We start from the raw sequence: 22133 nt of genomic DNA on the forward strand, positions 1-22133 counted from the left end.
TAGCATGTATTGATGCACCAGAATCAAGTAAATCCATTGTTGCATATAGGATTTCTTGTTAGCTATGATTGTATTTGTAAATACGTTAGTACATACCCAGGAAACATATTGTTCGAATTGTTTGTCCTGGTTGCTCAGAATAAGAGCATAGGTGTTATTGTTCATTTCAACATTACTTTCTTTTAATTCAACATTGTTTTCGTTTGGGTTTTCAATAATAAATGTGTTTGTTGTGTTTTCCACAGTTTGATTTGTTTTATGCACAATGTTAGTCTGATGTTTGGTGTGTGTAAGCTTCATAGCTTCAGTAGGAGGTTTGCAGCATTCCTTAGAGAAATGTCCTGTTTTTCTGTAATTGTATTAATGTGTGCATTATTCTTCGTCCAATCATTGGAATCTTGTACTCGTTTAGCACAGTAATCATTGTAGGCATTCTGTAATGTAAGGATTAGTTACTTTGGTTTGACTTTCTTATGTTCATTGACTGGTTTGCCTTTGTTTTGGGCATCAGTAGATTGTATTATTGTATTTACTATGTGTGTATATTGCTCAGGAGTAGTAAGCAATATTGCTGCTTTGTATGTAGAGTTGCATGGTGGATCACTGTTAGCAGACAGAGTTGCATATGCTTTCTCAAGTCTGTCTAATGTATGTCTGAAATGTTTTACATGGTCTCTACAAATAAACAGTGCTGATTTGTTGATGGCCTTTTTATGTGCTGTCTAGGGGTTAAAGCATTCTTCAAGCACTTTCATTAACTGAGGGATAGACATATTGAAGTGCATATAGTTTGCCAATATTGTGTCAGCAATGTTATTGACTATGCATGCATGAATGGCCTTAGCCATCTCCCTCTCAGCTTTGTTCTGTGGTTCATCCTTTAGTAAGTGTTTGAAGCATGTAGCTGCAACACTAGAAACAATACAGTAGTGCCACATCTTGTAGTTTGCTTCAGTCTTAAGCATTGTAATGTTTTGACCAAAGTATTTAGGTACATTGGCTGGTTTACAGTGTGTATCTGTATGTGGGGGAACCATGATGCAAATGTGTGTGAATGTATGCAAGTAAAGAGTTTAGAGTGTACAGTGGATGTGTGTATGCAGGGAGCTCAAGGCTCATAACCTGTTAAGAGGGAGAACTTAAGGGGGGCACGCATAGACAAGGGGTGAGGTGACGATTGACTGCTCAGTGTCTCTCGTCCTTATATTGTATGTATTCTAACTGAGACATTATGAAGTCATTGTCTCGTGGTTCGTCTGTTGATGAACTAATCATCTCATAATAAATGTGCATGCAGCAACAGTCTAGCTCTTACTACAACATATACTTACTGTAACATAATGTGCCTTAATGAACAAGGACTTGAAACATTGTTGCTTTAAGCCAACAAGGTAGTAGAGTAACAGAGGCTTGCATTGTGAGTGACAATATAATACTTTGCTTCTCAAATACTCTCACAACCTCTTTCCACAGGGCCAAGATAAGAAATCTCCTTTGCATAATTTATTTACATAAACATTGTTGTATTGTGTGGCATTTGGCACAACAGTAGCGTTTGGCACAACAGGATGAAACCTTGGAGCATCAGAGCATGAATCTCATCCTGTAATGCCAACTATGCTACCCATGTATCAATTGCTATCGCTTCACACTTCCTAAACACACAGAAGACAGCATTATTGGTTTTGATAGTCGTTTGCTCGTTCATCTCTCAAGTATTACTCAATCTGATTCAGCTAAGCAAAGTCGATGTACATTTTACTTCATTATAAGGCAGAAAGTAGGGGCAGTAGCTCTGTGGCACAAACTGATTCTGCTAACGGGTAGATCTGATAATTGCCTCACCTTGCACAAATGGATAAACCCCCTTCACTTGACAAGCTGAAAGTTCTCGCATTACGAGACGACCTCAATGCCAAGCTCCATTCGACATGGAAACAACCTGACCTCAGCTTGAAACTGTTAGCCCCTCCTAACGGTAATGTCGGGGATTCGTTACGAGCTGGAGGATTTGGTGCAGTATATGTAGGTAGAGTTGCTCCCGGCGGTGACTGGTCCTGCCTGATCCGCTGTGAATGCGTTTCCGCTGTTATGACAAACTAACAATTCATCTTATACTTGACAGAGAGTGCAGAACAGTTTAATTAAAAAGAGTGTGAAAGAGGAAAACGGCGGCATAAAAGAAGTGGCGGCAGAATTTGCAGCTAAGGTAATATGGAAAGACTGGGACATTGTCGGGAAGCCCAGAGGCGACATTGATAGGCATAAAGAGAAGAGGAAAGTAATGATAGAAGCCAATAATCTTATGGAGTTGAGCCGCAAGCACAGACATATTGTACGTGTCTTCCTTCCTGAGATGGACAAGAGATCATGTAATTTCCTATTCTACAGTTGACCTGTTATGGGGTGTTTGAGAACGAAGGTCATTGGGTGCTTGTAACTGAGTACGCTATGCTAGGAGATCTCTTCGATTACTTTATAGCAAATCATAGAAAATTTAATGAAGGACGCATTGCACACTATACTAGGTATGACTCCTAAATATGCTAATAATCCTATTGTGCAACCTGCCTTTCCTGTGCAGGCAGATGGCTAAAGCACTCGTATTCCTACACAAGGAAGGGTTTATACATCGAGATATCAAGTAAGTGGAATGGTGACTACTATACATATAACCTGTTCTTTGCTCAGTACAACAACTGTATTAGATTAGACAACTTTCTACTTTTACTTAGGGACTCTCCTGATCTATCTTCGCAAAGAGAGGTACTAGTCCTTGCTGACCTAGCATTGTATGTCGAGTATCTGCACCATTCTTATGAGTCCTATTGACTTGTAGACTTTAGTTTAGTCAAGAAGGATGAGGATGGAATGGCACAAGATGATTTTGGTACAGACGACTATCAAGCCCCGGAAATGTTTACTGGGACCCGGTACACTGACAAGATGGATGTGTGGGCATTGGGGTAGGCTTGACTGTTTCAACTGTATCTAGTCATTTATTCCAATCTTTTCCTTCCCAGAGTTGCAGCATATGCTCTTTTATTTAAGCATATCCTTTATAATGCTGTTGCAGAAATGTTCAAGGTTAAAAGGAAAGACGTGGGTACTGCATGGGTTGCACGCAAGATAAGTGACAGTCATAGAAACTCAAAGAAAGGCTTAATTGATCGAGTGTTAGATACCAAGATAGAACGAAGTATCCAAGATTACGGGTGGGAAAAGGAGAAAGCTGAAATGAGTAATCCGTTTTTTTTCTTTTGCAAAATTGATATTGATGTATACTTTGGCCAAAAGTAAGAAGTTTCGTGCGTGGATGCTTAGAGCCTGACGAAAGCAAGAGACTCTCAGCCAAAGAGGCACTTGAGCACCCAGTAAATTCTCAAACACACTACTAAAAAACACTTACATACTGAATATTGTACAATTTCCAGTGGTTGAACGGTACTGACATAGAAAGAGGCGTTGATTGGGATTTCAAAACAAGAGACGAATGGAGGAAAATTGCAAAGAAGGGTAGAGTTGCTAAGATACGCGAAGATATTCAAAAGAAATTCGGCACTATTATATCTGGGGAGCAGGTTCCAAAATCGGCTTCGGATACAGCTAAACGGCAAGAGTCAGGGAGAATAAAAAAGCAAGGTCAATCTCAGATGTCCATTCATGGCACAGCGAAAAATGATTTGAGCGAGGCAAAGGGAAACGGGACTACAAGAGGAACGCATGCAGATACACAGGCAGAAAGAGACAAGACCAATAAAGTTGCATCCGGTGTGAAACCCAAGAATGTGAAGAAATAAAGGGGACAATGTTGGTTGTAGGGTTGCTGTAATGTAGAAATAGCTAAATTAGAACCTGCTAATACAGCGAAAAGGGGGATGTATTATAACATAATAGTCTTACTTCACTTAATACTCTGCAGTGATTGCCGATTGGTTTCCGTTGATATCACATGGAATCTTGTTAGAGGAAGATTTGACCGCGTTGTTGCTCTGAGATGAATGCATTCATTAAATACGCAATTGGTTAGTAACGATTGAGGGGGGACGGTTCATTTCAGCTAATCATGCTTGACGCCCCTCATAAACCTAAGTGCTGATGCTTAACTCTCCTTTTCCTTTTCCCTTTCCCTTTCCCTTTCCCTTTCCCTTTCCCTTTCCCTTTTGATCTATTTATAGAAGATAAATAAAGCAGGCGAAGTTAGTTTCGGACTCGGAAACTGATAAGAACTAGTCAAGTTAATCAACGTCAGGGATAACTGTCCTAAACTGATGATTAAGGACAGAGCATGTGATGACGTCGTTCTTCGGATGATTATCGTAGATCCCAAATGCCTGGTAAGGCTCAAGTCCGACACCGAACGTCCTGAATTCTGTTGGAAGGTAAATCATCAGGTGATTAGGAAGGCGCATCATTGCATGGTACCGACTATGTAAATACCTGCAGAGTGCTCGTTTTGTAGTCCGCTCCAGTTGACCTCGATAACATGTCGGCCTGTGCTCTACGAAAGTTGCCCGAGTCCGAGGCTCCGCTCCTGGATAAAGAAGTCATACAAAAGAAGTATGTTCTGCCAAGGAACGAAATGGAAGTTCAACGGTGAGCTATTCCAGGGTCTTTCCTCACCTCTTGTGTCTGAAACTCCAGCCCTAGACTTAATGTCCAGCATGAATTCTTGACCGATGTGCTTGGCGGGCGGCTTATCCTGGACAAGGATGTTAAATTAGGGCCCGGAGATCGGGTCTTGGATTCTGGAACTGGAGCAGGTTTATACCATTGCCGAAGTTGCCATTTGAATAGCACTCACGTAGAGCATTTAGGTTCATGGATTATCGCCTTGTCAAAGCAAGTTCCGAAAGCCGTCGAACTGATAGGGACTGACATATCGTCAGCTATGTTCCCGGAGCAGGTTCCGGATAACGTCCATCTCTTCGAAGCATCATCAACGGATCTTCCCTTCGAGTGGATCGACACATTCACTTTGATCAGCCAACGTCTGCTCTGTGCCGCTCTCACCGTTCCTCTGTGGCGAGCAGTGCTTTCTGAGTTGCTTCGCGTACTTAAACCCGGAGGTACCATCCAGTTCATGGAATTTGGACAGTTCGGTTCAACCGTCGACGTGAACTTGATCCCAACGTGCGTGGGTGCGATTGACATGGCCACCGCAGTCATGACCAAACGAGATCTGCTCGGTATACAGAGTGGAATCGAACTCCCTGGTATGCTTGAAGAAATAGGATTCTCCGACGTACGTGTGAAAGTTTACGAAGCGCCAGTTGGTAAGACGTGGGGAGAGATTGGCCTGAAAGGCGAGAAAATCACTGAAGGCTTCCTACGCGCGACGGGCAGGCTGCTAATGGCAGAAGGAGGTCTCGGGATTTACAGCTCACAAGCTGAAGTTGATTCAATGATTGACCGGGCGAAGAAAGAGTGGAACGAAAATCCTGGAACATTCCTCCATTATTATACGATAATAGCTAGGAAACCTTTGTAGAGACTCACTGTACCTTCTTTAGGACAACTATTCTAATTTTTACCTATCAATACTAAGATATCCAAACGAGCGGCTTTCGCCCAATTTACGCACATTGTCGTCACTTTGCTCATGGCGAAAGAGACTCAGACAAGCTCGTACATGAAGATGGCACTGTCTTTATCCTGGTCACTTGGACCTTCGTGAAGACTGTAAAGTGATTAAGAAAACAAGGCAGTCTTGAACTTCGACGGCGACGTCGGCCCCTGGGAGAAGTTGGTGTCCTTACAAAGCTGCCAGCATTGCAACGGAGATCTCGACGAAGCGGACACTGTGGCCATGTCCGCGTAAAACTACAAACGGAAGAGTCTGAAAATAAAGCGACCAATAAGTACATGATCTGCGCACCAAAATTGGGAAAACAGATCAGTCACATGTGACATCACAGAAGTTAGAACGGATCTTCAACCAACTGAACTTTTGCTTGCAGTTACTCAGTAACTTATGCTGACACCTCTTCAACTGTCTGACTTGCCCATGGCTGGTGGATCGCAAACAGATGAGTTAGCTGCTGGTGCTTTCTCCACATGATCTAAGTATCGAGTGCATTTGAAATGCTTGGCTTGGCCATCTGGTGTCTTCTGCCGTCGGTTGTTCACGCACGAAACTTCGCTTCAGAGGGCTCGTGTCGCCACCGGCGCTCCGCTTTACAATGTTGCGGTCTACAATTCGATTTGGGTCTCATGTATCAAAACTGTTCTCGTTGCACAGGAAGAAATATCATTCTATGCAGAGCTGACAGCTGGTTGCGTGGTTTACGGCATGACGTTCTGGTCATTGTTTTCCAAGAATAATATTAATGTCAACCCGGCTCCCTCAAAATCTGTTCTGTGGATCAGATAATGACTATGGATGCTATTGACCTCGCTGCCACTTGTTTTGACTGCACCAATGTCCTCTGGACTCACTCAGTTCAAAGGTCCAGTAATAGTGGTATCGCAAACTATCAAATTAGTGTAACCACATCCTCTATTTGGATTACCTGGCGCCTATGCCTTTTGGCACAAGCGTGTCTTTTTACGTCAGTCAATTTCAATATCACCTCTCCGTTTCTCTGATATCCCTCTCTATCTCCTATTGAGCAAAGCTCGGAACAAGGCACCCATGTATATTTACTTTTCACAGGCATGCACTGCCTGTTGTTGTTGTCGAGGACACCGATATATACTGCAGTTCCCCACTTACCGCCTTCTATCCTCACACTCGGATCCTTTCCTTGAAACCTCGCAACAGTAATATTTGGGATTGCGCGCGCTGGTCGTAGAACGAAAATCCGACATGGATCCTCTTCGCGACGTCAATCCAGGAATTCTTGCGGAACTTAGGAACTTCGATATTACCGGGCTTATATACGAAGGAGACACTAAAGTAGTTAAAGGGGGGAGCTACGGTGATGTCTCAAAACGCCATGTCAGAGGTCTCGATGGAACATATATCTCCGTTGCTGTCAAGCGTCTGCGTGTGTTCGGTGTGCAAGACATAACCACAGTAAGCGACTTGATATGCGTTGTACTTGCTCTATGTATCAAGTTCTAACCCATTATTCAAGCTTTTCGAGAAGGAGATTTATGTCTGGTCCAAACTAAGCCATCCCAACATACTGAGATTGCTTGGCTACTCATTCGACGATAACACCGATTTTCCGATGTTTATTTCTCCATGGATGGACAAAGGGACGCTCTCGTCATATCTGAGGGCTGAACCTCACTACGACGCTCTACAACTAGTGAGTTGATGCTATATTATAGTTTGTGCAACACTCATCAGTTGTGCGACTCAGACGCTTGGAATTGCCGACGGACTTGGTTATCTGCATCAGCACGGTATAATTCATTCGGATATGAAATCAGTAAGTAGAACACCTAACCGCCATTTAATTATTTTAACACTGGTCTTCCGAAGGATAACGTACTTGTCTCAGACAGCGGTCAGGCTACAATCTGTGACTTCGGACTCTCCCGGATAATCGAGGCGAGCCGTTCGCTGGGACGACTCACGTCGACTTCGAAGGGTACCACGCGTTATATGGCTTATGAGCTGCTTATTCTCGGACAAAAGAACTCGGAAAAATCGGATGTTTGGGCCTTTGGAATGATTGTCTATGTGAATTCTTTTATACTCTATACATGACCTCGACTTGAACCTTTTATTTACTGAAGTCTATCTGGTGTATTAGGAGATTTTAACGCAGCTATCCCCATACGCGGACTGCACGAATGATGCACAAGTCGCACTGGCAATTTTTAACGGCAAGCTTCCATCCCGGCCTTCTGATTTCGATGCAACGACGCATATAGACCCTGGTATAAGCCACTTACTGTGGGATATCTGCCGTGGCTGTTGGGTTCAAGACCCTCAGGAACGATGCTCGATGGCCGAGATTGTAAAAAGGTTGCAAGTGGCACAAGCTCTGAGACTGCCACCTCTGCAAAGTGAAGTATCTGGTCCAAAAAGAAACAAAGTCTCCTTGAATAATATACCATCGCTAAGCGAAATGTACGAGCGTGATCATCTTTCGATGACCTCAGACATCTCTCCGATGTTTGAGCCTAACTATGCTTATCTCGACATTATCGCTATAGTTCAAGGCGACATCACGGAATTGGACGTCGACGCGCTTGTCTACGAACCCGACTCGTATTTAGGAAACACAGAAAACGTAATACAAGGCAGCGTCAGCAGTAGATTACATGAACTGGCTGGTCCAAGGTTTACGACGGACTTTAAACAACTCTCACTTGATTACGGCGCTGTTCGAGTGACACCTGGTCATAATCTCTTCGCGAAGCACGTCATCCATGCTCGTGGACCAGGTCCAGTTCTTGCTCATCAGGCTTCCCTCGGAGCTGGAGCTGGGAATCTAATGCAACTGAACGCATGCTACACGCGCAGCCTAGAGCTAGCGAATGGGAGTTACATGAAAAGTATCGCTTTCTCTTCGATCTCGACGCATGAGGGAGAGTTTCCCATTGAAAAGGCTGCACGGATCGCACTGGAAGGAACGCGACGCTTTCTCGATCGACAACGTACATTCGGGGCTCTACGCCTGAGTCGGGTCATATTTGTTGTGGAAGAGGCCAGTCACAGAGAGGCGTACGAGAGGCTCATACCGCTATTCTTTCCGTCTCCGCGCATTAGGATAACCCTGCACCGAAAGTAATGCATAGTAATTGGCTGTCGCACTAGAACTTTATTTTCTTGTTATCTTCACTCTCTGCGCATAGATGCCCCCACAGCAATAATCATAATAACTACTATCTTATCAAGAGAGAGGGGAAATGAGTAAGGTAAAATGTGTCATGGCACGAGATCAACACGTACGGGCGAGGCTCGTTCCGTTGGCGCGTCATCGTGTTAAGCTTCATCGTTGCCCGGAAATGTCTTAGTTCGCTCACCAACGCTCCTTTGCAATCAACCACCATCCTTCTGCACGTACATCCCACAGCCCAACGAGCTCGGGGTTTCCTGCTTGCTGTTGACGACTGAGACGACTGCATGCCTGGGACGGATGCCGCACCGTCCAGCAGACTCGCGGCTTCTTTCAAACCTCCTCTCCCATGAAAAGGACTATGTCCGCTCTCTACATTCGCAACTCGATTATGGACAAGCATCCCTTTCTTCCTTCTCGGCCTATGCGGCAGCATCGCCACCCACTGCTTCACGAACAATCGGGTCGGTTGCCACGGCGCTGGTGGGTGCACACGACGCACTAAGGGGTTACGCCCTTGCTGTCGAAGAATGGTGCGAGCAGCTCAAAATGCTTAAGGACATGGAAGACGAGGTCGGGATGATCGCACGAGATCGGGAGATACTGTGAGTCGCCATGGTTGTCTGTGTCATTGCAGAATGGAGAATGTCTGTTTATTTATATGTACTTTCGGCATGACCTCAGCGTGGACCGTCTCATTAAGGCTTCCAAACAAAATAACCCCAAACGGCGTTCCAAACTTTCACCGACATCGAGCAGCCAGAAGGGTGCATCTGCGTTTTCGGCTTCACATTCTACGCTAGAGCAGCTTTCTTTCAGCAATTCAAAATTGAACCTTGCGCAGAATGAGCTGCAGGCATGTGAGACACACATCACAGAGAAAGAACGTATGCTTGCCCAGATGCGTGAGTCAGCCCTTGTAGGAGGCTTGAAATCTCGATGTAGGGCTCTTGTGGAGTGTGGTTTGAAATGGTCAGAAGTGGGGAAGTCTGGATTAATAGCTCTGGACTCTTCAGTTTCGAGGGGATCTTTCGGTAAGCCATGTCCTTTCTACATGTTTCACTACGATGCTATCGACCAGCTGCATCTATATCACCTATTCCCCACTTTGCTTATATGAATTCTGACGGCATTTTTGATGAAAAAGTGCTGATATCGTGTTTATAGACCACACCAATGGTCTCCTCACACAGAAACCCCTTCCCAACCTAGCTCCTTATCCTTATCAACGACCTTCTTCTGACATTTCTTCATCACTCGGCCCCTCAGAGTCAGCATCACAAATACTTCACCCGAATGCCATATCCGAGCAATATCGTCCTGGAACTAGCAGTTCTTCCGCACCAGCAACTCACACGTCCATGCCCGAGGCAGATATTCGTGACGAGTCGAAGTTCGCGCTGCACCTCCCTCCTGCTCATGCAATCTCTGAAGAGGACCATTACACGCCTCCTCAGATGCGACAACCGGTGCCTGTTCCAGTGGAAGACGAAGCTGGCGGCAGCAGCCTTGAAGAAGATGCAGACGAACAGCAGTACGAAGTGCATGAAAATCCTCTCTTCTCACACCCACTTGCTGCAAATGCAAAATCCACACCAAGTGGATCAAAGACGCGTCTTCCATTAATGCGCCCAAAACGGCTGAATTCAGATAGTACTGGAATGCGGCCTACGTTCGGTGGTGCAGGTTCACCACCTGCCCATTTGTCAAAGGCCGATGCAAGGAAACAGAGCATTGATCCCTATGGTACTGCTTCCAGTGCTAACACATACACGGAAGGTTATCAAGACTCTCCACGTACTCGGAAGCGATCAACGTTTCTTGGTTTGGGAGCACTTTCCAGTATTTTCCACAGAAAAGAGCGAGCAGAAACTTTGCCTACTTCCCGCTCGGAACAGCATTTGCCTTCCTCGCCCAAGAAGGGTGTGCGTTGGCTCACGAGGACGGACAAGAATTTGAAGAAGTCTGGGAAAGGTGATGAGAGCTCTGACGACGAAGGGACGCCACAGCCCGCGGTACCGTCGTACTTGGCTCATTTAGCTGCGCAGAGAACTGCATCAGAATCTCGTTCAAGGCCAGTCGAGAAGGCAGAAGGGATTGATCGTCCAAAGCGTAGTCCCTCCGCTGGGAACAAGCTGCGCAAAGCATCTGATGGCAGCACTCAGAGAAAAGTATCTGGAGCCGAGGATCAACAGAAATCAGGAACAAGGAAGCCTAGCGGTGATGCTGCTAAGTTAAATGCAACGGTCTCGCAGACAGAAGGTCTTGCAAACGGACATGTCTCGTCGCTCGGTTCACCCTCAGTTTCACGTTCATCGACCGTTAAGTCACAGTCAACGGTAAAGACTAGTTCTTCGGTTAGACCTGCCTCGCTGGACCTTCCTCCAAGTGCCGCAGGGAGGCGAACTGGCGGACACCGGCGGAGGACAAGCTTAGGCAATACCTCTGTCCCACCAACACACGGTCAGACCAGCCTAGTGAGTATCGTCGAGGATATCACACGACAAAATCGTCAAGGATGGTTACAATCAAACCCAAATAGTTTACTCGTCGAGATCAAGGCCCCGAAAAGCGTTTATGCTGATGGTATCTCCGAGGACACTGAGATATCTCCTACAGAACGAGCTCGCTCGGATGCAGCACATGCTCTTGAGGGACGCCGACGAGAGCCGCCTTTGCGACCACATCTTTTGAGCGATTATCAAAGGAATGGCATTTCTGCATCGAGCTCTGAACCTTCGTTGCCTCTGAAGCGTTTACCAGCTACACCGTCCCCGACTATGAAGGTCCCCCTGCGTTCTGCTTTGCGAAACCGATCGGCCAGTCCGAGTCCAGCTGCATTGACACCGCCTCGAAACGAAAGCCCTTTGCGAACTACTGTACTTACTAACGGTGTAATTCCTCATACGAAGATTTCCGCCGATCGGAACGACAAAAGCCCCGTTTCACCAAAAGATAGTGATACAGCATCTCTTGAGTCTGCCTACGAAACGGGTCACGAAGACCTTGATTCCGGACCTCCAACTCCCCAAGCCGAGAAACCACAGCCTGTGTTACCTAACGGATTCATCGAAGAGACGCAGCCGAATGGATCTCATGTATCCGCCTCGTCGACAGGCGGAACTGCAACTCCTCCATCTCGAAGAAAGAGTGTACGTGTATCACTCAAGCCTACGTTCTCTCCTACACCTCCAGCAACGACGGATTACGAAGAGGATCATGCGCCGTGGGCTCCGACTACGCCTGCAAAAGACGAACCTGCCAGCAGTACTTGGACTACACGACATTCTGAGAGTACTGGATGGGAGGACTCGAGTGAGGAAGATGAGGAGTATTCTCGTGCACGGCAAATGCTTGCGAAAGCCTCGAGGAAGTTGGAGAAAGTGTATAAAAGCAGGGAGTGAACTTGACTTGACGACCTGGCTATATGCGCCTCTTTTCTGTCCGCTTTCTTCGATATTCCATTTTATATTCGTCCTTTGCCTGTTGTTTCTTATATAGCCACTTCAGATCCTTTCCATACTTCTTTTCTGTTCTTCATGTCCGGGTTTCCTTTGCTTCTTAGCAAGTTTACAGTCTTTGTTGTTATTTCCTAAATATGCATATGATAACATGGTGGGATTATAATTTTTTCGAGATTGAATGTGACTATGACTGCCTGTGCATGTCGCTCTTTATTTCAGGACTTTTTCCTTGTCGTCTTGTCAAGAAATACGCTTTTAAAATTTAATTTATTCTTGAGTTGCAAGGCTCACGTGAAGTTTCAATCACGTAATTTGATTTCTGTGCAACGCGCACAACTCTTCTTTCTGTTCTGAACCATCGTGGTAGCTGTTCTTCCTACCGCGGGCCTTCAAACTGCTAATGCATTTCTCCTTATACACAAATTGATGCTGCTGGCTCCTTTTCCCTCAGTAGTCCTCCCGCTGCCAGGGAGACTCAGGGCCTGACAGATAAGAGAGAAAACAACAAAGTTAATTCCGCTTATCACAACGTTGCCCTCTTATTGTTCTTGTGTACGTTATGAATGGGCGTCTGTTGGTATTCCTCATGTCTCCGAGTTCCTTCTTAGTGTAAAGTTCCAGGCTGTGAAGGTGAGACGTGTGCACGTGTTAGGTATTTTAAATTGGGCCATATCTCTAGTTGCCTTGCTTTTCGTCCATCATGTCCGCATTCTCCAGCTCGCACCCGTCAAGCTCGACTGATACCATACCTGGGGCCACTCTTTGTCAATATTATGCTGACGATGAAGCAGACATTGTGCTTAGGACCCCGGACGGGATGCTCTTTAAAGTGCACGGCCTCATACTGAAACTCGCATCCGATGTCTTCGAAGGGATGCTGAGTATTCCACAGGGTCCATCCAAAAGGTCGGAAATCGTCCAACTCACAGAGGACGCGGACGTGGTGCAGGCTTTGCTGGACTCGATATATCCTCGCCGTCCTCTTCCAGAACTGAAATCGTTCGACTTTGTGCTGCGACTTGCGGCGGCGGCGGACAAATACGATATCCCCGACGTGACCGATCGTATCAGGAATATGATCACGAGTGGATCTTCAGTGCTCACTGGCAGTCCTTTACAGCAGTACGCACTCGCAACCCGTTTTGGGTGGGATGAAGAAGCCCGAGTCGCCTCGGCCTCCACGACACCTCCAAACACAGAAGTCACTTTGGAACGTTGTGTACTCGAGACGATGAGTGCAGAACATCTTTTGAAACTTTCCAGCTTGCATCATCGCCGACACTCCATGATAGCGTCAGTGACTATTTCATTTTCAACGAATACAGCAGAGGACATACGCGCGCGTCAGTTGCGTTGGGAGTATCTCAGTGACGAACATCTCCCATGTCGTTCCCAACACATAAACAGGACTGCATTTATAGCTTTCAAATATGTCGCGTTGGAATATTTGGAAAAGGTGAAACCGCTTACCTGCAATACCGTTGGATTTGGGGACAAGTTTTGGAGCGACCAGCGGTTGAATGCCCTATGGGATGACAAGTGCACGAAATGTGGAAGCGGCTTTTTCGAAAAACAGACCTTCATACCTGAATTCAACCGTTTCCTTCGTCAACTTCCGATATTCATTGATTAATCACCCTGCCCGCGTTGCCTCTGTCGATGACTCCTTACAGGGTCATCCATATATGAATAGTAACCATCGTTGCCCATATCAAAAGACCTTCTTCACATAACGATTCACCGTCCAATTGTAGTATCTGTTATTCTGCATTCATGCTCTGTACTCCTTAATATGGTGAGATAACTCTAGAGAAACTTAAGGCCCCCACGAGGCTTGTGCGTGATCAAATTGTCCAATGGCTCCTTTATGACTCTTCACGCAACTATTCTCTCCTGTCACTACCCTGTACCATCTGCACGCATCGTTCTACTGCAGGCCAGCAAGCACTTACCAGTAAGTACCTCAAAACTGTCACTCGCAGTACTCAAAAGACTAACTCAGGACGTAGACACAATATGTCGAACGAAGACGACTTCAAACCGTGTCTTCCGGGTCCTGACGAGTCAGACGCATGCCGCAAGCTTTTAAATGTTCACGGAGAGTACGACTTCCCGGATGCAGACCTGGTGTTATCCTCTAACGACGGCCAACGCTTCCGGGTCCATTCCTGCGTTATGAGGCTCGCTTCTCGTGTGTTCAAAGACATGCTAGACATGCCTTCGCCTGCCGGCCTACCAAAAGATATCGGTGTGGCTAGGCTTGTACCTTTGCAGGAGAGAGGGGAGGTTGTGAAGTTGTTATTGGACTTGGTATACCCGGACCGATCATTCTTGGAACCGGAGAAGTTATCCTTTGATTTATTTCGTGATCTCTGCATAGCAGCAGACAAATACGACATGCCCGGTGCGCAACATATACTTCGAATGACATTTCAACTAGGAGTCAACTGTTATCCTCTTATCGCTGGATATGTCTTGGCATCTCAGCTCGATTGGGAGAAAGAGCGACAACTATTCTCATTCTCAAACAAGACGTTGGGAATCAACTTGCGATCGCCAGAATCAAGGGAGCAGCTACGGGCTATAAACAGTCTGGCGGTTTGGGACCTGATTGAACTTCATGATCGCCGCAGAGATCTGCTCGTTGAAGCCCTGGATCTGGGCAAATGGCCTCGTCCAGAAGGATCCTTCACTGTAAATTGGGAAAGGATAAGAACACACACGGATTATCGGCGTGGGTGTTGCGGAACGGTGTCGACGTGCACGCAATGTCCCAGCTGGACAGCCTTGATTTATCGTCTTTCCGAGAAAATGGAGAATATATCGCTTGCAACATCTCTCAGAGATAGTGGATTTTGGGACCGAGAGGAGTTTAAGCTGATATGGGAACTCACGTGCTGTGGGAGTACCAAACTCATCTCTAAAGAAGGCCTCAAGAACGAAGTTCTTCGGATCCTTGATAATTTGCCCAAGACAGTCTGACCCTTTTCAGGCACGTTGAAAGCTAGTCGTCTTCTGTGCATACAAAGCCAAAACTAACTTTCACAGTGTAGCACCACATTCGTGGCATTTGTTATAATATTGATGTGGCTTGTGCAGAGTACATAATGCTTGGAGAAAGTTGCAAGAGTAACCATAAAAATACACATGTGATTCCTTAAGACCACGTCAGAGCATCTGGTGGAAGATCACGCAAGCGTTGCTGCACAAAATGAACGGAAGAAGTCGTTTCGTATCTCTCTAAAGCTCCTTGTCACGATGCCGAAGCTCAGAGCCATTCAAAAGAGAATGCATAAGACATGTACATTTTGCCCTACATCTCAGGCATTGTACATAGTAGTCCGTCACACTCGCAGCTACATGCATCCATATAATACCAGTAAAAGACTTAGCAACCAAGAAGTGCCAAAGCTCGTTGAATGGAGGTTAGGATGAATACATTATTTGTGCATTTAGTAAGTAAGCGGATGTTCAACCGAACGTCCAAAAGCTTCTACCATCTTAGCACGAGTGATCTCCCAGATATCCGGTTTTGGCGGGAGTGGAGCCTGTCCACCTGAAAGTAGCTCAACACGACGAGGGCTTCCAGCTCCTACAGGTGAAGGAGTCTTGTCGAGTTGCTTGCGAAGCTCCTTGATCTGTCCCTTCAGTGTTTGTTCGAACGTCCTCTTAGAATCGCCTGTTACCAGTAGCACGAGCGAAGAGACGCTACATGATATTATGAGGCAGCATGTATATGAAGATGAGTTGGAGACTTACAAGCATTCTTTGAGGTAGGCGAAGGAGAACCCATACGTGAGGTCGGCAACTTCATTAGTAAGTCGATCAGGGAATTCGACTTTGTCGTTGTCGATCAGTTTGTTCTGCCAGAACTTCGCATAAAGGAGACGTTCATCGCGATCGGGGTCGTCGAAGTTGCTAAAAGCCATTTGATCAACGAGCTCATCCTGGTGCTCTTATTAGTTTAAAACTCACTACTTCCTGTCGAATCGGCTCGGTCTTGTTGACAGACCAGGGTCGAGCCTATCGAAATGGTTTGTGGTTGCAATGAGCAAAAGGCCGTCATTGCCCTGAAGACCGTCCAGTTGGTTCAAGAAGAAAGAACGGTTGCGATCATTGATCAAACTGTCGAGGTCTTCTAAGATGAGGACACAGGGAGCGAGAATGCGCGCTTGACGGAAGACCTCGTCCATTGAGCCTTCTTCACCTCTCCAGCCTAATTATTTACAACGAAAATAAGTAAAGTTGAACGTGGTCACACTTGAATATAGACGACATTACTTTGGAAGGATTTGACATAAAGTGGATTAAAGCCCTTGTCTTGGACGGTCTTCATGATAGCTTTAAGACTAATCGTTTTGCCATTGCCTCCAATGAATGTGAATACCAGCAGAAATTACAATCGTCGACGCCACACATACCTGGAGGACCATACATGATCAATCCCCTCTTCCAAGGTATCGAAAGACTCTTATAAAGATCCTCCGAGTCAAAGAATGTGTAAACGTCGTTCTGTAGCTCCTTCTTAAATGAATCCTTCAGAATAACATCATTCCAGTTTGCTTTTTGCACCTCCATCCATAATGCAGCATCCTTGTTCCAGAATCCATTGTTGAAGACCCAGATTTCGTTGTGCAGTTCATAAGACCATGTACCGACTGCAGCTAGTAGAGCTAGTGCCGGATTCTTCGGGCCCTCGTGGAGAATGTAGTGTTGGATATAGGATCCGAAGCCCTCAGGGTACCTCATTATGTAGATTGTGAATTCATATTTCTTGAGGCAACAATTTTAGAGTGAATTAGCTATGATGTGGCGAAGAAGGACTCACGTCCCAAGCAGTTCGGAAAGCACCGAATTCTATCGAGCTAGCAAGCAGACCTCCAGCGCCACGTGCGAGAGGGAAGAAGAACATGTTTGTGATGAGTTCATCGGGTTTGAGTGGGATAGTGACTGCATGCGGAAATCCTAGGATGTTAAGATTGAAATCTTGGGACATGACGACTGAATGATTGGGATACAGCTTTCGTAGGAGATCAGCTCTGGGACAGCGAAAGAATATGCATTAATTTCGATGTCTGAATCCTGGATATCTGCACCCGTGGATAGAATAGGAGATACGTACCCGATTACATTCGGCCTTGCGAACTGGGCGGAGGCTTCACGTATTCGTCAATGCAGCCAATGGACGTACTTAAGCACCCAGTTACTTGTACAGACAGGACCTCAGCGACACGAACCTTTATCAACCCATTTGCTATACATATCGCTGTCTCCCTCTCGAGCAGAGCACAACGTATCGTCCTCCTCGAAGGAGACTTTGATAAAGGCATCTTCAAGACCAGTTTGACTTCTGGGCATCATCTTGTCGAGCGTGTAGGACAAGCACGGTACTTAGTGTGAGGTTGATAACGAGTGAGCTGCGGCCGCCAGATCAATGAGCGGCAATGCTTGAGTGATGCCCGTGCTTGCGCGCGTCACACGAATGCTGCGCGTCTAGATACGCGTACATATCTAATACGCGACGTGATATCATTCCCCCATGGCTTGATAAAGCGAAAATATATGATGGGATGCTAATTAATTGAAGTCGTACAACTCGGAAGCAAATGCATTGACTATCGCTCGCAAACATTATCTTACTAAATGACTACAATCGTGTTTCGCGTGTAAGGGACTAAGAGTATTAGGTAGAGTAGCTGCTTCATGTGATATCTGCCCGTGGGAATCTAGTGCATAATCAATCTCTGTCACGGTACCACGTTTTGCGCGTCTTGAGTCTTGACGGTGCCTTAGTTCTCTTCTCGAAAGTACAGCTGCGAAGGGTCTTTTAAATTTCTTGTACTCATCCTCTAGCATTGCTGCATAAATATCCCGCAACTGTCGATGTGGTCGAAGGCCCCGTGCCTCTCGCCTATACTGTACTCAGGCGACTCAACCTCCATATGTTTGCTTGTAGCAACCCGCGACACCATGTATTTATTCATGTACAACCCTTGCGATAACGACCCTCCAGTTGCCCTTCCGACGACAGAACTCAGCAAGTCCATCCTGAAACTTTGGACTCCCTCCAAAGAACTGAAAATGCTGACCGTCATCTACTTCTCAACGCAATCGACCCCCCAAGCCTTTCCTACTGCTGCTATGTTTATACTTCTGTCTGTATAACGTTGAATTTGCCTCTGCAGAACTTCTCCTAAAAAGAACCAGGTACTTGCATAGATGAAATGCAAAATCTTCCATAGTGCGTGAAAGAAAGGAGGGTCGAACGTAAATACATTGAGACATTTTACCGACCCATGAAATCATATATGACGAAATGAGACATGCTGGACAAGCTGCGTCTCGTGGATGTGAGTGAGTGAAAATGCACATAGCTTGAGACGAATTCTGAGTTTCGTTGGTTTGAATCTCGACCATCAAGCACCTACCATCAGTAAGTACCTATTCATCTACCCGAACAAGCATTCAAAGAACAGCACAGGAAGTGAAAACGACATGTCAAACGAAGGCAAGTTCGGATCGCCTCCGAGTCCGCGCGAGTCAGACATATACCATGAGCATTCGGATGTACATAGCGACTACGACTTCCCTGACGCAGACCTAGTGCTGTCCTCCTGCGACGGTCAAATATTTCGTGTCCACTCCTGCGTCATGAAGCTCGTCTCCCGTGTTTTTAATGATATGCTGGGCGTACCTTTGCCTCCAGGTCAACCTAAAAGGAACAGTATGCAAGACGTTGTACCGCTGCAAGAGAGCGGGGAGGTTGTAAAGTTACTATTGGACTTAGCATATCCCGACCGATCATTCTCGGAACCCGAAGAGCTCCCGTTCCCTCTATTTCGGGATCTCTGCGTCGCAGTAGACAAATACGACATGTCAGGCGCGCAGCAAACGCTTCAAATGACACTTCATCGAGGAGTTGATTGTTATCCTCTTATTACTGGATACGTCTTAGCATCGCAATTTGGATGGGAACGAGAAAGGAAACTCTTCTCGAATAGAACGTTAGGAATTGATTTACGATCGCAACAGTCAAGGGAGCTCCTACGAGCTGCGGCTGGTCCCGCTACTTGGGATCTCCTCGAACTTCACGAACGCCGTAGGGACATGCTTGTCCGAGCCTTGGATACCACAAATTGGTCCAGATCAGGATGGGGTGTCCACATAGGTTGGGAAAAGGCAGGAGCTCACGTGTGTGTGCAAACATACGGCCTATTGACCAGAATGTACACGCAATCGCCCGACTGGACAGCATTGATCTATCGTATCTCCCAGAAAATGGAGTACTGCTCGCTTGGAACGTCTCTCCGGGACGATGCATTTTGGGATCAAGGAGAGTTTAAAGAAATTTGGGAAATTAAATGTTGTCACAATTGCAACCTCATTTGTAAAGCCGACCTTAGACAGGAAGTTCTTCGGGTCATTGATAACTTGCCTAAAACAGTCTAATTCAGCTTCAGGTAAGCTGTAGACCCTACAGTGCGTCAAGCGAAACAGTAAACTAACACAAACTTGAAGGATGCAGGTGCCACGTTTGTCTACCATCACAGCAGTGCAGAATTCACAATATTTTGAGAAAAGCTGTAATAATAGTCTCAGAGATAAGCAATGATTCCCTGAGAAAATGAGGACCACCTCTATGGACCTGGTAGCGTTGTATCGGCGTCGATTCGGCGAAGATAATCTGTATATTTTACGAATCACAAGCACATCACGTGACACGTATCACTCATGCTACTTCAATGTCGAACCAACTTCAATACTTTTTTTAGAATCTCTCTTGACCTGATACTCCTCAAAATCACCGTGTTAAGTTATTCCAGCATCAGCATCATAGGATAGTCAATGTGAATGGCTACATTGGCTAGACATCCATTTGGCGCTCACCGGCTCATCCAATAACATAATCGAGGGTTTATTCCAAGCTTCCAGAAGCAATGCATCAGGCGACGTACTCACAGGTAATATCAATGACATGAAAAGCACAGTGTAAGCAGTATATTCCTCGTCCGACATTCGCTTTCTCGCCCAGTGCTTACTCAGTCACTGACGTGGCCTTAACCTAGGTGCCCATGTCAAACTCCTTCCTGCATATTATCGAACAATGCGACAATTTCACACTCCCGAACTTTCACAGTGAACTAGTCCTGTTCTGTTTCTCAGGTGACCTAAGGTCACTCGCTTCACCGATCGGACTGCTCTGGCCGGAGGTCGTCCAAGCACTACAAGCAGACAATGTTGCCGCACATACTGAAGGGCGGGAGCCCTCCTGGGTCTTTATATCTTCCTCATCAAAATCAGATGCAGCTGGAAAGGAATACATATCACACGTGCACTTTGCCTCACATCTCACAGATCGTAACTCACGTTCCGCCGCACTTGCTGCCACTTGCACTCGCTGGCGCGATATTGGACTATTTACAGAGGAGATTGGTGGACGAAACTGGCGTAACGAGCTATATCCAATATATGCAAGCCCATTTTGCGAATTGACGCCTAGGAATGTTATGTGTACAATTGAGCGTGCAGCTGCACCCTTATTTGTGTGTGTCACGTATAGTGCAAACATGACCGTATTTCAACGGACAAAGGAAGGAGAAACGATGGTATGGGTACCGATCCGTGCCAAAACAAAGCAGACGTACGGATCTCCGTCCTCATTACGCCTATTCTTCGTATGTTTCTCTAGAATGGGAACTGAGATGAAGATCTATGAACAGATGGCCAGGTATGATGGACAACAGCGTTGCGGGCGGAATTGCAGCAGACATGTCTCCCGTAGAGGTAATTGTGAAAGAATCTATGGAGGAGGCAAACCTAGCAGAGGACGTGGTCCACAAACATGCTCGCACAGCAGGAGCTATAAGCTATTTCTTCCAGTAAGTGATTCAAATACAACGTACGTTTTTAATGGTTGGCGTCCACCGATAGGAAAGGAAAATGGCTCCAGCCGGAAGTGGAGTAAGGATGCATTGACCCCTCCTTATGCTCCATTTTGTAGCTCAAAGTTCTCTTTGTTTTGATAGGTATGTATTCGACCTAGAAATCCCTTCAACTGCGGCAGCTTCCGAGCTTGAGCGATTTCGGCCACTGCCACTGGACGGTGAAGTCGAGAAATTTGAAGTACGTTTAGCTTCTACGTCTTGATAGCTACCTATCGCCCTCTGCCACAAATCAATGTTTTACAACACAATAGCAAACTTACACGAGTGGCTGATGTCTTTGTACCCTGGAAGTTCCTGTCACTGAATGAGATCATCCCCCGGTTGCATCAAAGGCTCTTCAAACCAAACTGTGCCCTAGGTCCGTTCTCTCCTTCCTCTACCCAACCCCTTCTTTCCTGTATCCACACTAACTGTCTTATATCATTTCGCCCTCCACTCTTTACCATTCATATTGTGAAATGGCTAATGTGTTGAAAGCAGTCCTAGTCGACTTCATGATCCGGTACGGATACATCACTCCAGAGAACGAGCCCAACTACTTAGAGATTGTCACTCGACTGCATGGAAGGTTTGATTATCCACTCTGGGCTCGAGTCAAGACTTCGGTTTGATTGGGCGAACACGCATAATATGGAAAGTTGGTAACATGGCATCGGTTATAACGGGAAGGACGTTTAATATGTTTTCGCTATAGGAAATAATAATTATGAAAATTCGATTCAAACTTCAGATGACTTGTTAAGCTGGTGAAAGTTTCAGACAGCGTAGAAGTTCAGTGCAGTTAAATATGTGTTCGAAGTTAGTACTGCATTATTGATTATCCAATTCAACACATGGGGCATTTCACAATTCCTTACCTTAAAAAATAACTTACATAATGATAAACATTATTTGAAATTTATTTTCCCATTTTTGACCAGTAAAAATTATAAACAAAATTTGTAATTTTCTTAAGACAAAAACTATAAATTATTTTTAATATTTAT

The 22133-nt window shown here is 45.8% G+C and overlaps 7 protein-coding genes across 7 annotated transcripts; 6 read left to right on the top strand and 1 right to left on the bottom strand.

The window, feature by feature from the left end:
• Positions 1–1854: 1854 nt before the first annotated feature.
• On the top strand, positions 1855–3996 carry FOMMEDRAFT_30720 (kinase-like protein; the record flags this gene model as incomplete). Its single annotated transcript, XM_007269424.1, has 10 exons — positions 1855–2025; positions 2126–2335; positions 2392–2528; positions 2585–2644; positions 2736–2792; positions 2847–2966; positions 3024–3241; positions 3298–3374; positions 3435–3771; positions 3923–3996. 10 exons carry the CDS (start codon positions 1855–1857, stop codon positions 3994–3996), a joined length of 1461 nt encoding a protein of 486 aa, XP_007269486.1.
• Positions 3997–4648: 652 nt separating this feature from the next.
• On the top strand, positions 4649–5491 carry FOMMEDRAFT_92385 (S-adenosyl-L-methionine-dependent methyltransferase; the record flags this gene model as incomplete). Its single annotated transcript, XM_007269425.1, has 2 exons — positions 4649–4763; positions 4818–5491. Coding segments are annotated over 2 exons (789 nt in total), but the record flags the coding sequence as incomplete, so codon positions are not given.
• Positions 5492–6925: 1434 nt separating this feature from the next.
• Positions 6926–8690, top strand: FOMMEDRAFT_112357 (kinase-like protein; the record flags this gene model as incomplete). Its single annotated transcript, XM_007269426.1, has 5 exons — positions 6926–7018; positions 7080–7256; positions 7311–7379; positions 7433–7633; positions 7707–8690. The coding sequence occupies exons 2-5, from the start codon at positions 7176–7178 to the stop codon at positions 8688–8690; spliced, it is 1335 nt and encodes a 444-aa protein (XP_007269488.1). The 5' UTR covers positions 6926–7018; positions 7080–7175.
• A 284-nt stretch (positions 8691–8974) lies between these two features.
• FOMMEDRAFT_142510 (uncharacterized protein) lies at positions 8975–12393 on the top strand. Its single transcript, XM_007269427.1, has 3 exons — positions 8975–9343; positions 9423–9772; positions 9906–12393. Exons 1-3 carry the CDS (start codon positions 9039–9041, stop codon positions 12140–12142), a joined length of 2892 nt encoding a protein of 963 aa, XP_007269489.1. The 5' UTR covers positions 8975–9038; the 3' UTR covers positions 12143–12393.
• Positions 12394–12902: 509 nt separating this feature from the next.
• Positions 12903–15184, top strand: FOMMEDRAFT_30723 (uncharacterized protein; the record flags this gene model as incomplete). The annotated part of the gene is made up of 3 exons (XM_007269428.1): positions 12903–13809; positions 14139–14156; positions 14205–15184. The coding sequence occupies 3 exons, from the start codon at positions 12903–12905 to the stop codon at positions 15182–15184; spliced, it is 1905 nt and encodes a 634-aa protein (XP_007269490.1).
• A 338-nt stretch (positions 15185–15522) lies between these two features.
• FOMMEDRAFT_127473 (P-loop containing nucleoside triphosphate hydrolase protein) lies at positions 15523–17621 on the bottom strand. The gene is made up of 8 exons (XM_007269429.1): positions 17440–17621; positions 17325–17358; positions 17031–17241; positions 16624–16975; positions 16484–16570; positions 16178–16418; positions 15962–16120; positions 15523–15910 (listed from the first exon to the last, which is right to left on the bottom strand). The coding sequence occupies exons 1-8, from the start codon at positions 17561–17563 to the stop codon at positions 15655–15657; spliced, it is 1464 nt and encodes a 487-aa protein (XP_007269491.1). The 5' UTR covers positions 17564–17621; the 3' UTR covers positions 15523–15654.
• A 2653-nt stretch (positions 17622–20274) lies between these two features.
• Positions 20275–21758, top strand: FOMMEDRAFT_142512 (uncharacterized protein; the record flags this gene model as incomplete). Its single annotated transcript, XM_007269430.1, has 6 exons — positions 20275–20843; positions 20923–21081; positions 21134–21163; positions 21229–21325; positions 21439–21505; positions 21628–21758. The coding sequence occupies 6 exons, from the start codon at positions 20275–20277 to the stop codon at positions 21756–21758; spliced, it is 1053 nt and encodes a 350-aa protein (XP_007269492.1).
• Between the last annotated feature and the right edge of the window lie 375 nt (positions 21759–22133).

The sequence above is a fragment of the Fomitiporia mediterranea genome (assembly GCF_000271605.1).
Source record: "Fomitiporia mediterranea MF3/22 unplaced genomic scaffold FOMMEscaffold_10, whole genome shotgun sequence".
NCBI lineage: Eukaryota > Fungi > Basidiomycota > Agaricomycetes > Hymenochaetales > Hymenochaetaceae > Fomitiporia > Fomitiporia mediterranea.

What these genes read in the sequence shown, in the direction of transcription:
- FOMMEDRAFT_142510 (XM_007269427.1), top strand. Translation starts at nt 9,039, where the DNA reads ATGCCGCACCGTCCAGCAGACTCGCGGCTTCTTTCAAACCTCCTCTCC. An exon ending in GCACGAGATCGGGAGATACT is followed by an intron (nt 9,344 to 9,422) that starts GTGAGTCGCCAT and finishes GCATGACCTCAG; the next exon opens with CGTGGACCGTCTCATTAAGG. An exon ending in AGTTTCGAGGGGATCTTTCG is followed by an intron (nt 9,773 to 9,905) that starts GTAAGCCATGTC and finishes TCGTGTTTATAG; the next exon opens with ACCACACCAATGGTCTCCTC.
- FOMMEDRAFT_127473 (XM_007269429.1), bottom strand. Translation starts at nt 17,563, where the DNA reads ATGATGCCCAGAAGTCAAACTGGTCTTGAAGATGCCTTTATCAAAGTC. An exon ending in CTTTCCGAACTGCTTGGGAC is followed by an intron (nt 16,976 to 17,030) that starts GTGAGTCCTTCT and finishes TGTTGCCTCAAG; the next exon opens with AAATATGAATTCACAATCTA. An exon ending in GCCTACCTCAAAGAATGCTT is followed by an intron (nt 15,911 to 15,961) that starts GTAAGTCTCCAA and finishes AATATCATGTAG; the next exon opens with CGTCTCTTCGCTCGTGCTAC.